Source organism: Choristoneura fumiferana, chromosome 15 (genome assembly GCF_025370935.1).
Source record: "Choristoneura fumiferana chromosome 15, NRCan_CFum_1, whole genome shotgun sequence".
NCBI lineage: Eukaryota > Metazoa > Arthropoda > Insecta > Lepidoptera > Tortricidae > Choristoneura > Choristoneura fumiferana.
In genome coordinates this window covers 10317624-10329985 of record NC_133486.1, presented here as the reverse complement: position 1 = coordinate 10329985, position 12362 = coordinate 10317624, and the positions used below count along the sequence as shown (strand labels likewise).

The 12362-nt window shown below is 34.9% G+C and overlaps 2 protein-coding genes across 2 annotated transcripts; both read left to right on the top strand.

Annotated features, from left to right (window-relative positions):
* Positions 1 to 2749: 2749 nt before the first annotated feature.
* LOC141435682 (uncharacterized) lies at positions 2750 to 6967 on the top strand. The gene is made up of 3 exons (XM_074098426.1): positions 2750 to 2867; positions 4164 to 4246; positions 6781 to 6967. Exons 1-3 carry the CDS (start codon positions 2777 to 2779, stop codon positions 6943 to 6945), a joined length of 339 nt encoding a protein of 112 aa, XP_073954527.1. The 5' UTR covers positions 2750 to 2776; the 3' UTR covers positions 6946 to 6967.
* A 1581-nt stretch (positions 6968 to 8548) lies between these two features.
* On the top strand, positions 8549 to 11954 carry LOC141435596 (uncharacterized). Its single transcript, XM_074098319.1, has 3 exons — positions 8549 to 8669; positions 11119 to 11201; positions 11782 to 11954. The coding sequence occupies exons 1-3, from the start codon at positions 8579 to 8581 to the stop codon at positions 11944 to 11946; spliced, it is 339 nt and encodes a 112-aa protein (XP_073954420.1). The 5' UTR covers positions 8549 to 8578; the 3' UTR covers positions 11947 to 11954.
* The last annotated feature ends 408 nt before the right edge of the window (positions 11955 to 12362 follow it).

The following is a 12362-nucleotide window of genomic DNA, read 5'->3' as shown; positions in this document are numbered from 1 at the left end:
AGAAGCCAAATCGATTGCCGTTTTGCTGATTTATAAGCCCAGATGTAAGATGCTATTTCATAAAAAAAAACATCGAAAATAATGCAGGTTTTTGAGAAGAAAAATGATTTTAATTTTATTTTATCTAAACCACAGAACCGTTTTTTTTTTGGAACTTACACACATTATGTAATTAAGATGCATTATTTAAAAAAAATGGATTTCCAAATATCCTATTTAAGTAGTGAAATTTTCACTTTTTAGTTTTCAATATTTTATTAGGGATGTTGCTCTCGACGATAATTTTCCTCTTCAAAAACGTAGGGAACATAATAACCAGGTGTTATTGTACAAAATTATCAATTACCTTGCACAACGCATCAGCCTAGCTATCCAGAGAGGTAATGCTGCCAGCATCCTAGGAACGGCCCCCAAAGCAGCAGCCTTGAAGACATTTTCTATTTAGTATAAGTTTTGTAAATAGTAAGTAGATTAGATAGTAGTTGTATTTTTTAAAATTTTGTATATGTGTTATAACTCAATAATAAAATAAAATAAATCAGTTAAAAACAAAATTATCAATAATATTGTTGATTCCCCAAACCTCCTAGGTAACATATCACTTAAATGCTCTGGCCTGCCTACTCGCTCCAAATATACTTTTGCCGTTAGGTCTTGTAGGTGTAACTGTGCAAAGAATCGCTTTCTCATAAGAGCTTGTTACACACATATAAACCATACTGATTTTTTCATCAAAAGTATAATAGTTGTTTAGTGACTGTTTTCTGCATGTTTTCAAGGAATTAGGTTTGTCTTCTTAAAAAGAAGATAATGTCATCATTCCTTTCCTTTGTTGTTTAACTTACTTTGTGCATAATATTTTCCTAATAAGTGTAGACATATCAATGAAAAATTTACTGGCTCATAATTTACCTGCATGTATACTGGCTTCATGTATGATTGTATTGCTGTTTGTTTTCGTCAATAAAGAAAATAAATATACATAAATAATAAATAATATTTCGAATAACCATACCCAGCCTCTAGAAACAATCAGCCGAAAGCACTTTGAAAGCATAATCTCGGATCGTATAGTATCGTTTGACATAATAAATCATATTGCCGAAACTCATATCGCATAACTCCGTTTGTACAAAACTAATATCGCATAATCTTGTTACACCGTTAGGTGTGTTAACATTGTGTGGTGTGAGTTGGGATCGCAATTCTAACCAAACCCAACCTAATTTGCTGGTACCAGCAGGGCTACTACGAAACTCGAAACTCGAAGTTCGTGTCGTGCGGTCCCTCTGACACTTATACTATTTAATACGAGAGCGAGAGGGACGGTACGATACGAACTTCTTTCGCAGTAGCCCAGCAGGGCCTATACTACGAAGTGCAAAATTTGAACTTCGTGCCTTGCCGTCCCGCCCGTTTAATACGAGAGTGAAAGGGGCGGTACGATACGAACTTCGATTTTCGTAGTAGCCTTTAAATATGAGGTCACAGTTGTAACCTAACCTAATCTACGTTTCTGCTAGCAATGAATTTCTGTGCAAGGTTTTCTTGGAAAAATAGTGCGACGGTTTCCTCATGCTCACTGATCATGTAATTTGTGAAGTCATAGGTATAAATTTAACAAATGTTTGTTATATAAATTATATGCAAACCCATTAAGCAATTAAGGACATTAATAGGAATCTTGTATGTGGCAATCACAAAAGTACGTCTTCATTAAATTGATTTATGTGCTATAACTTCTAAACATCTACCGCGAAATTTATAATTTGTTATCATAGTCTAAGATCCCACTGCAACTTGTGGTGGTGTTATGCCTGGCAGATTTTATGCCTGGGAACCGAAGACCGAAAGAAGAGCGTCAGAAGTTGTATCTATGCGTCCAAATAAAAAAAGTTCTACATCTATAAAATTTGAAATAGGATACTGAAGTTTCTTCTTTGAACACTAGATGGCGCTACTGTAATTACGAAAAAATGACATGTCAATGGCATGGGTATGGTTTTTTTATATAACGTGCGCAATTTAAATATATAAAACCTTACATCATTACTAAGTACTTGTTTAAATAAAATAATTTAATATTATGGACAAAAACCTAGTGTGTATGTATAAACAGGTTTGAGGCAGATCCCACATTGAAAATAAAAATTGAACGCTTTCTGTCCACGATAGGTACATTATGAAAAAGAGCTAGTAAATTGCGGTAGCCCCAAACGTACGAGTACATTAGCTAAAGAATTACTTAAAAGACGACAAATAATACGGCGCAATTTTCAGAAGTTCTAGTAGTAGGTAGAAGTTGAAGTAGTTAGGTACACGACTTTGTATGAAAGCGGCAAATGAGGTAGGTATTATCAAGATTATAAACTTACCAAAAACTACCAGCAACCAGGAAAAACAATAGACAAGAATGTACAAAAGCTATAAAGCTGCCGGAAAAAGACGATGTTGTCTAATTAGGTACCTAATGTTGGTAAAATGAATGAGTGAGACTAGCTTGTAAACCGCTTCCTGCGACAACATTATTGCTTGAGAGCACTTCTATAAGCCAAGAATCATGCTTATACGTATCTAAGTCCGTTTTATAATGTTATTGATGTTATATGTATAGTATCCCTATATTTATATGTTAGATGTATAGTATCCCTAATGAAACCTTTAAACTTAAAAATATGCAGCGGGCCCTCGGACCAAGTGATTAAAGCGTGAAATAAAATTAACATTTAAGTGAACGTTATTAAAAATAACCATTTAGTTACGTGAAATCCTGAAAATGGTATCGAGTTCTCTATTCGGGATAGTTGTTGGTATTCTGTGTTTATTTGACACAGTCACATCAACAAATGAGTATATATATGAATTTGGTAAGTATGGTATTTATCTTTCCGCCGAAAATAAACTGAATAACAATTTTACTGCCTAGAACATTACCTACTCTTTATTGAGCACCACAAAAATAAGTACCTTACACGGTAAGAAGATATATAGGTACATAGAGAAAAGCTAAGGCCAACCTTTTACATCAGAAAGAAGTGACATACAACACACACACTTAAATTTATATGACGCATACTCATATGTACAGTCACCAGCACCAATATCTGACACAATAAGCATGCAAAAATATCTGGCACGTCCTTGCGGCTCTAGAAATAGAGTCGTATCAGATATTTATGCATAGCGTCTATTTATAGGGCCGGAAGGACGTGTCAGATATTTTTGCACTCTCCTCCGTGGCAGATATTAATGCTGGTGACTGTACCAACACATATTAGTTTTAAATTGTCATAATATGTTGTCCACTTCGGATATGGCGTATCTAAAATATGCTGACTGACTAAAGTACTCAGTTTTCTTTTAATTGTAGTTTTTTGAAGAAGATACGTATTTCAATTGCTCGTTAAATGATTTTAGATTCGTCAAAAGCATAAAAATATTTATAGCCGAATTCCGCCGTAAAATTCTGCACCTATCTGTTATTTGACCAAATGTGACATGAAAAAAATGGGCACTTCATTTACTTTCCAAAGAAAGAAACAGTCTTGTATGACCCTATACATGGGTCACCATTTATTTAAGTAAATGACAGCGAATTGCACAATTTTACGGTAGGATCTCACACTATTCATCATCTGCTACATAGATGGAAATGACAGAGTTACTTTGCTGCAATTTGTGTATTTAATCTATTATTTTTCCTGTTACATCTGGCCTATTGTGAAACTGTATTGTCTAACGCGATGACGTTCACGATCGCATTCGACATCTCTTTCTACCTTCGTCTTACACCATGTGACAGAAAGAAATGGTACAGACGATTGTGATTCCAAGTGTGTTAGACAGTAACCCATAAAGAGTACCCAACGCCTGAACCAATAGAGCTAAAGATTTTTAGTAAACACCCTTGAGGATCATAGAGGTGCATTAAGATGGGATTTCCAATTTTCCTGTAGGATATGGAATCGAAAGGATTCATATTTTTTTTGCACACCACGTTTTTTAAAGGTGCCGTCGACGCGCATATAAAAACGCGCGTTTAAAAATTCGGTGTGTAAAGGCCCTAAGTAAGTATCATCCCTGGGAAAACGCATTTTTCTGATTTTGCAAACACGAAACAGAGATTACTTATATTAAAAAATTAAAATAGATTGTTGATACAGGTTCAAAGAGAGGTGGAGAACAGGTGTACGATAAGGAGGGTGAAATTGGATTATTAACGTTATACACCACTGTTCAAGTACGCGTAAGTATTTAAGTACCTACAGCAAATTCATGTAAATTTCAATCGGGACGGGATAATTGTAAAACCTAATAGTAGGGGAGCCCATGATGCTAAATGGCGTTACTTTAGGAAATTTTGGGGCTACTTTGATAGCTTTAAAATGGTTATAAAAACGCAAATATTCATAGCTCGATTGAGCAAATGAAGTAAAAAGTTAGGTATTTTTTTAAAGGTATTTCACTGCCACAGATGATGTTAAAAAAAATAAGGACATGGCGTAAAACGGTTTTACGAAGTAGCCCTGCATTTTAAAGTAACCCCGTTTTACGGTACTTGTTTTTTTTCGTAACGGCTATGGAACCTTATCCTGGGCGTGGCCGACACGCTCTTGGCCGGTTTTTTGTGTTAAACTCTTAACATGAATCATTACTCACTTTTAAGCTAGTTATATTTTTTTACTACTTTACCCGCGGCTTCGTACGCCTAAAATATTCGATCTAGTAGTTACAATGTGTCACTGCTGATATAAATATTTTTTTTTCTTTCTTTCGATTTAAATTCCGGGATTTTACAAAATTCCTCTGGGAATTCCCGAAATTTAGATCGTGGTCTTCATTGAGGCTGTGTCGAAAACAACTATCCAAGATTTCAATACTCTAAACCCAGCGGTTGAAATTTTAAGATTTTATCCTTATCCCGTGGGAATATCGGAATAAATAGTATATTTTTTATTGAGGAACTAAAATAAGCCAATATATACCCGAGGTGGTTCTAGCCACCCGAGCTTTAGCGAGGGTGTTTATTTATCCGAGGGTTTATATTGAATTTTAGTCTCGAGGTGAAAAACTCTATTTTTCACTTCGATTGCGAGAAAAAAATAATTAGTGCGTTTCTTATTCCTCCAGTCCATAAAACTTTCATAGGTTTTTAAATAAATCTTTCTAGATTAGGCTCGACATCATACTTATTTCCACTATCACTTGACGACATTGTGAGAATAATAAATTTATTTTAATCGTTTATAATTTACGCTCTACAACAATTTCAAAATTTTCGCGGTAAGTATTTTTTCCAACCAGACAGGTACAGATATAACAAAATCGCATCGGCGAAATGGTCCATACACAAACAGGAGTAATAAAATGGCGCCCCTTCTATGCGGAAAAAGCATAGAACTAAGACCACGTAGACTAAGAACGAAACATTTTCGTCAAAATGAATTGAGTTTATCTGTCACTCGAAATAAATCAAAAACTTATTTACTTTTACTCCCTCGGGACTAAAGTACCCACTTTACTCCCGCCTCGTAAGACTATATTGATCTACTTTCAAAGCATGAGAAGTGAAAAAGTAGCATATGTGTTATTCCAGACGTCCAGCTAACTACTTACATCCCAAATTTCATGACTCAAAGCCCAGCGGTTGTTATTTCGAGATTTTATCCCTATCCCATGGGAATATTATCGGAATAAATAGTAGCCTATATGTAATTTCAGATGTTCAGCTACCTACATAGGTACCAAATTTCATAATTCTAAACCCAGCGGTTAATATTTCGAGATTTTATCCCTATCCCGTGGGAATATTGGCATAAAAAATAGCCTATATGTTAATCCAGGGTATATATTACCTGTGTGTCAAATTTCATTCAAATCTGTTTAATAATTTTTGCGTGAAAGAGTAACGAAAATAAATTCAAACAAACATCCATCCATACAAACTTTCGCGTTTATAATATTAGTAAGATGGCATTATTTTGATAACTACCTACATCTCCCCGAAATCCTTGATTATCTCCAAGACGCTCTGTTTCTTTATCGATGTTTAAGAGCGTTTATTCCTGCTGAGCTGGCAACGTTGCATTTTTGTTAGTTTTTCTCGATTATTCCATAAAAAATTAATGAAAATTTAAAATGTTCTCTGATAGAACACTTCTTAATATATAAGTTAATGTGTCTACTCCAATAATTATTCGTGATAGAATTTTATATTCCTTAGAAACGAATTAAAATTTAATGTTTATAACCGGTTTTTAAAGAAAATAAAAGTCTATAACGAATAATTATTGGAGTAGAAACATTAACTTATATATTAAGAAGTGCTCTATCAGACAACATTTATTAAATTTCATTCAATTTTTATGGAATATTCGAAAAAAAAAACAAAAATGCAACGTTGCCAGCTCAGCAGGAATAAACACTCGATATTTTAAATGTTTTAGTTATTTTTATCAAGTTTAAATTAGTAAAAACGCTTTCTACGTGTAGGTACTTTGAAAGAGAATGTCTAACTCTTCTGAAAAGTAATACTAATTGTTTTCACTACAGATGTGCAAGTTGCGGAAAGTTTCCAAAAGGTGGAAAAAAATTCGGAAATTTCCACAAATATAGGAAATTTTAATTTATGAAACGGAACGGCAATCTCCATACAAAATTGTGAGAATTTTTCGAAATTTTCCTGTATGAAAAATTCCGCAATTTTTGAAAGTTTCCTTTGGACATCAGTAGTTTTCACATGAAGAACGAGAAGTTTAATTTAATATTGTATGTTTGTAGGTACCTAAAAATACACGGATTTCATACATCAAAGTGAATGTGCACGCTATATCATCTCCGAAAGTGGACTTCGACGAGCAAACGAACACGGTGTCGATAAAATACAGCTGGACGCAAATAACTCTCAGTAGTTACAGGATTTTTGCCAAAGGGGTACACGAGTAAATAAATTATTATAAATTTAAAAGCGTGTATTTATTCACTAGAGGCCATCCATGAAGTACCTACGTCCCACCAAGTACCTACGTGTCTGTGTGTATGTCTGTGTGTCTGTCTGTGGCACCGTAGCTCTTAATCGGGTGGACCGATTTAAATGCGTTTTTTTTATTATTTGAAAGCATGTTTTCTAGCGATGGTTCTTAGACATGTTTTATCAAAATCGGTTTAGCCGTTTCAAGATCATCAGCTCTTTTGTTCGCTGCGGTAGGAATCTTAGACGCGTAATTGGTATTTACTTTACTTTCAAACATATTTGGGACTGAAAATTTGAAATACCCATGTATGCTTAACTATGCAAGATTATGGATTTATGGAATTCTCGGCCTGATACTGCAGCCAGGATATCCAGAACACTAGTAGGTACACTCTTGATAAAACCATAGCAGATATATCGTGTTTGGATTCGTTTTGATCAGTAATTGATTCTACACACAATGCAGTGGTGGCAACATGACGAGCTGATGCTGCAGCCAGGATATCCAGCACACCAGTATACTCTTGAAAAATAATAATAGCAGATATGTCGTGTTTCATTCCTTTTGATCAGTATTTGATTCTACATACAACGCAATGGTGGCAACACGATGAGCTGATGCTGCAGCTAAGATATCCGACACACTAGTACACTTTTAAAAAAATAATATACCAGTTTAAAAAACATGAAATAAATAAAAAGTAAAAAAAAATAAAAAACCCCCGACACAAAAAAACGCCAGCAAAAATAAAGAAAAGCCCGAAACAAAAACGCCGCCAAAAAAGACAACTAAAAAGTTAAAAAATAATTATGCACTACCTAGCTGTTGCCCGCGACTTCATCTGCGAAGAATTCGTTTGTCCCTATCCCGCGGGCACTATGCTGATTTCCCGAAAAATTTTTGCCTTACCTAGTTAATTTAACATAAGTACCTAGTATCTTTTTTTTTATCTAAGCGTCGTCGGTGTCGGGAGACCGCTAAGGTTAATACTTTTAAAAATACAACATAATAATATATAGGTACTTTAGTTTCCTGTTAACTTAACGGTCCCACTCTCAGAGTGAGTTCTTATTTCGTTTTAGTTCGGTCCAAACACAGCCAACGTACGTAAAGCTTGAAAAATAACTTCTACATTTCGCCACGTGTTTACGTTTCGCCATGTCGCGGTGTTCTTTTAAAAGTTGTAAAAATAATGCCCGAAAAAAGGATTTATCGGCCGGAGTGTCCTACTTTCGGTAAGTAAATGTAGAATAAGTTATTTTTCAAGCTTTAAACTAACAAATAATAAAAATTTCGCAACAAATTACTGATTTTAAACCACGACCTGTATATTGTTGATCAAAGGTGCAGACCAAAAAACCCCGTACTGTACAACAGTGGCATGGCGTTGCAACAACTCGATTCTCATCGGCTGCAGTAGGCTCGGACTATACGTAAAGTAAAGGCGTTAACGTCGTAACACTGTAATGGATTATGACCACAATTTGGTGGTTAAACCGCGAAAGGTAATTAATAATTATCAACCACGTAGTAGTTACTTAATACACACAGTAATTAATTAAAAATGTGCAAAAATAGACGTTTACTTTAGTGATAAGCAATAAATGGCAGCGCGTAGTCTATTGGGGATAGCTATTTTTTACCTAGCTACTTTCGATGCAGTCATGGCCACCTTTGAATATACTTTCGAGTTTGGTAAGTTCGACACGACATTATTAAGTATTACCTTAAGGGTGGTTTCGTTTAGTGTAAGGCCAAGCGCGCACTACGGTTTTAATTATTGCGGCACGATTTTAGAATCGCGCTGCATGCTGCACAAAATTCACTGCGCGTACTATTACTATTCTGTGACTGCGCGCATTGCGATGAAAAAGTCGACGATTTGTTCATTCTCAACATGGATTTCGTACCAGCTTGCTCCTTCGGAGGAGTAGAAAAAGGAAATTATTCATATTGGACTCATCCTTTTACAGCTGAAAGACATATCAAATGTTTTTTTTTATCCGAAACATACTTAATGAACTTCGCCTATACCTATCCTAAAAAATCTTAAAAAACCAGGTTCCGACACTTAGATGAATGATTGGTTTCGCGCGCTCGCTCGAGCTCTACTAGATACCGCCGGCGTACTTGCTAAATGCGGCAACAAATAGTACGCTACGCCGAATTCGGCGTACCCGAGCCCGAGTCGAGTCAGTCGCGTTGCAAACTGTGCGTAAGGTGCATGTACCGAATGTTTTGTTAAATTTTGGTCATAAACCGAAGTAAAATGCCAGTTTGCGCAGTGAAACTGCGTAAAAATAATACTACAAGAAATAAGAAGGACACTGGGATCACATACTATCAGTAAATATCGTATAATTTCGAAATTACAAAATAAAATAACATGAACCCTAAACGCCGTTCTGTGTTGCCGCGTACACAAGAATCAAATTCCCCGTGGTTGAGATTTTAATAAATTGAATTTTATTGTTATCATCATTAAATGATGATAAATTTTAATAACTTATTTTATTTAAGTATCTAACGTGATTTTTATATGTACATAACCTAGTTCTATATTATTTAATGTTTATCTTTGTGATATATACACTGAAGGTGACCCGACACTATTTAATTAAGGGGTGAATGTGTCTTAAAATTAAAAATGTTTTTCGTCTTCCCATTTAAAAAGCTCAATCAGCTGATTTACTTAGGTATTATGGGAAAAGAATAATATTTTTTATCGTATTTCTACCCATTTTCCTGAAATGTTAACTTTTTACCCAACTGCCCGAAGGAGGGTTATGTTTTTCAAGCGTATGTATGTAAGTATGTATGTATATTTATTTTGTAAACATTTTTTTTATTTTAGTTTTAATTAACCTGTAAGTACATTATATTAGGTTTAACTATACATAGGTGCAACGTGTTATCTTAACTACGCAAAACTTCTTAGTTGGTGACTCAGTCCATGAATTTTTAGTAATAATTTGTAAATATTGAATATCCTTAAATATATATTTTTTTAATTAAAAGTGAGGCCTGATCATTGATAAACCTACATCATACCTATCATTTTTTTAAAGAAGAAATCTACGTTGTGGTCTAACAACTGGTAGCATGGTGTACCTACGGTTGTGTCACTCTGAAGATGAGCTCTGATTGAGTTCGAAACGCGTCAGTGTAGTGTGGTGGTGGTGATAGATGGGTTTGTGTGATTTGTGTGTGTTCTTACAGTGTGGAGGTGGAGGAACTGCATGAACACGCATATTTTGCATAAGCTTAGCTATCGTAAGGTCGCGGGTGAGCAAGGAAATTATTTTAGTTCATTGATATGGACCTCCGCAAAGTAACGCCTGATCCTGATTCAATAAATTATAACAAAATATCAGATTTTTAAGTAGCGTTCATTAAATAAAAAAAAATAAAGAGTTTTCTTTACTGCCAAATTACGATAGTCCGGCCGGTTACGGTTTGTTCCATAGCCCAGAACAAAAAAACGTTAAAAAAGAATTTATGTGTCTTTGACTCAATCGTTTTGACAGGTGTCACTATTTACCGGCAAGGATAATACCGATTTGGAAATACTGACCCTGTTTTTCATGTTCACACCCATAGAAGCTCATGTTAGTTTCTATGGGCGTGTACATGACAAACAAGGTCGGTATTTCCATGTCGGTATTATCCGGGCCGGTAAAGAGTGTCACTGTCACCTGTCAAAACGAACGAGTCAAAGCATAAAGAGAGTCAAGTCAAAGAGAGGTCAAAAACACATAATTTTTTTTTTGGATTAATAAGTTGGGGTCGCGCTGTCATCGTTCATCCACCATTACCTCTCATATTTCGTTTTCTAGAATTTTTTTACCGTACAACGGCAAAAACTACTAGACACAGGCAAAATTATCCCCCGATGGACAGAGCCATATTTTTTTAAAGAAACAACAACACATAATTTTCATTTTTTTTGGTCTGGGCTATGGAACAACCCGTAACCGACGCGGACTATCGTAATAAAGCGGTAAAGAAAACTCTTTAATTGTTTCAAATTAATTGATGCTACTTAGACATCTGATATTTTTTCTGTTAATTAGAAAGGTTATTCCTATTGATAAAAAAACTTTTAAGTGTTTCTAATTTTTTCATCCATTCCCCATTGTTACAGGTGAAAGGAAAGGCGGATCGCACGAGTACCATAAGGATGGTAGCATGTTTTTGTTTCAGTACAGCACCCACATTAATGTACACGTAGGTATTTTGATACGAAAATCAAGCAGCAGGGGGGCTCCTATGAAACACGAAAATCGAAGTTCGTATCGTACTGTCCCACTCATTCTCGTATTAAAAAATATAAGTGTCAGCGGGATGGCAAGGCAAGATATGAAGTTCGAATTTTGCACTTCGTAGTAAATAAATTAGGATTCTTAAAAACCGGTCAAGAGCGTGTCGGACACTTCCGTAGCCATTACGAAATAATGAAGCACCTAAAAGTATTTTATACCTTAGGCTGCTATTTACTCTTAAACTATACTAATAATTCTCAAGCAATCTTAGCTGTTATAGTTTTCCTTGTACTTAAGTAAATTTGATATAGGTACTTACTACCCTTTGATTATATACACACAGTGTGTATATAATCAAAGTTACTACCATCCTAAAATTTTTTCACAATTCAAAATCCTTAGAAAGATATTACTTGATTTTTTATAATGACTACGGAACCCTATCTCAGGCGTTCCCGACACACTCATGGCATGTTTTTTAATTAGATTTTTCTGATCGGCCATATTCGAGAATTTTCGACAGTTTATTGATTTTATTTTTTTAGGTTCCCAGTAATATGCGAGTTTCATATGTCAAAGTGACCGTATACGCCATAAATTCTCCAAGTGTGAACTTTAACGAGCACACCAACATAGTTACTATATCGTACTGGTGGTACCAAATCACTATGAGCAGCTACTCGCTTGTTGCCGTAGCCGTTCCAGATTAAATTAAAAAATATATATAATTGAGCATTAAAGTTGTAAGCTGTTTGATTCCTCAAGTTTTTTTCACTTCTCATGCTCTTCAAATATTAAGTAGGTACTTTAGTCCCTGTATATCGAGAACTAAAGCTCATTGTAATCTCTAAGGCTCTCTAGGGACTTAAAGTATTTATTTTTTAATTTACAGCTGTAAACCCCTAAACAACTGGAGGATTATCGCCATTTTCAGTGATTGTGTAGAGACAATTTTTAGGGCGTGGAAATAACCTCAAAATGACAACTGAATGGATGAATCTATTTAATTATATATTAATTTTACTACTTATGCATAGTCCAATTAGTTTTAAAATTGTATTCAAGTTTCAATCTGTTGGCTAAATACTTATGCAAGCCTTTGATGCAAGCATTTAAAGCGTCACTT

Coding starts and splice junctions, on each gene's coding strand:
- LOC141435682 (XM_074098426.1), top strand. CDS start 2,777: ATGGTATCGAGTTCTCTATTCGGGATAGTTGTTGGTATTCTGTGTTTA. Junction 2,868..4,163: donor TGAGTATATATATGAATTTG/GTAAGTATGGTA, acceptor TTGTTGATACAG/GTTCAAAGAGAGGTGGAGAA. Junction 4,247..6,780: donor ACACCACTGTTCAAGTACGC/GTAAGTATTTAA, acceptor GTATGTTTGTAG/GTACCTAAAAATACACGGAT.
- LOC141435596 (XM_074098319.1), top strand. CDS start 8,579: ATGGCAGCGCGTAGTCTATTGGGGATAGCTATTTTTTACCTAGCTACT. Junction 8,670..11,118: donor TGAATATACTTTCGAGTTTG/GTAAGTTCGACA, acceptor CCATTGTTACAG/GTGAAAGGAAAGGCGGATCG. Junction 11,202..11,781: donor GCACCCACATTAATGTACAC/GTAGGTATTTTG, acceptor TTATTTTTTTAG/GTTCCCAGTAATATGCGAGT.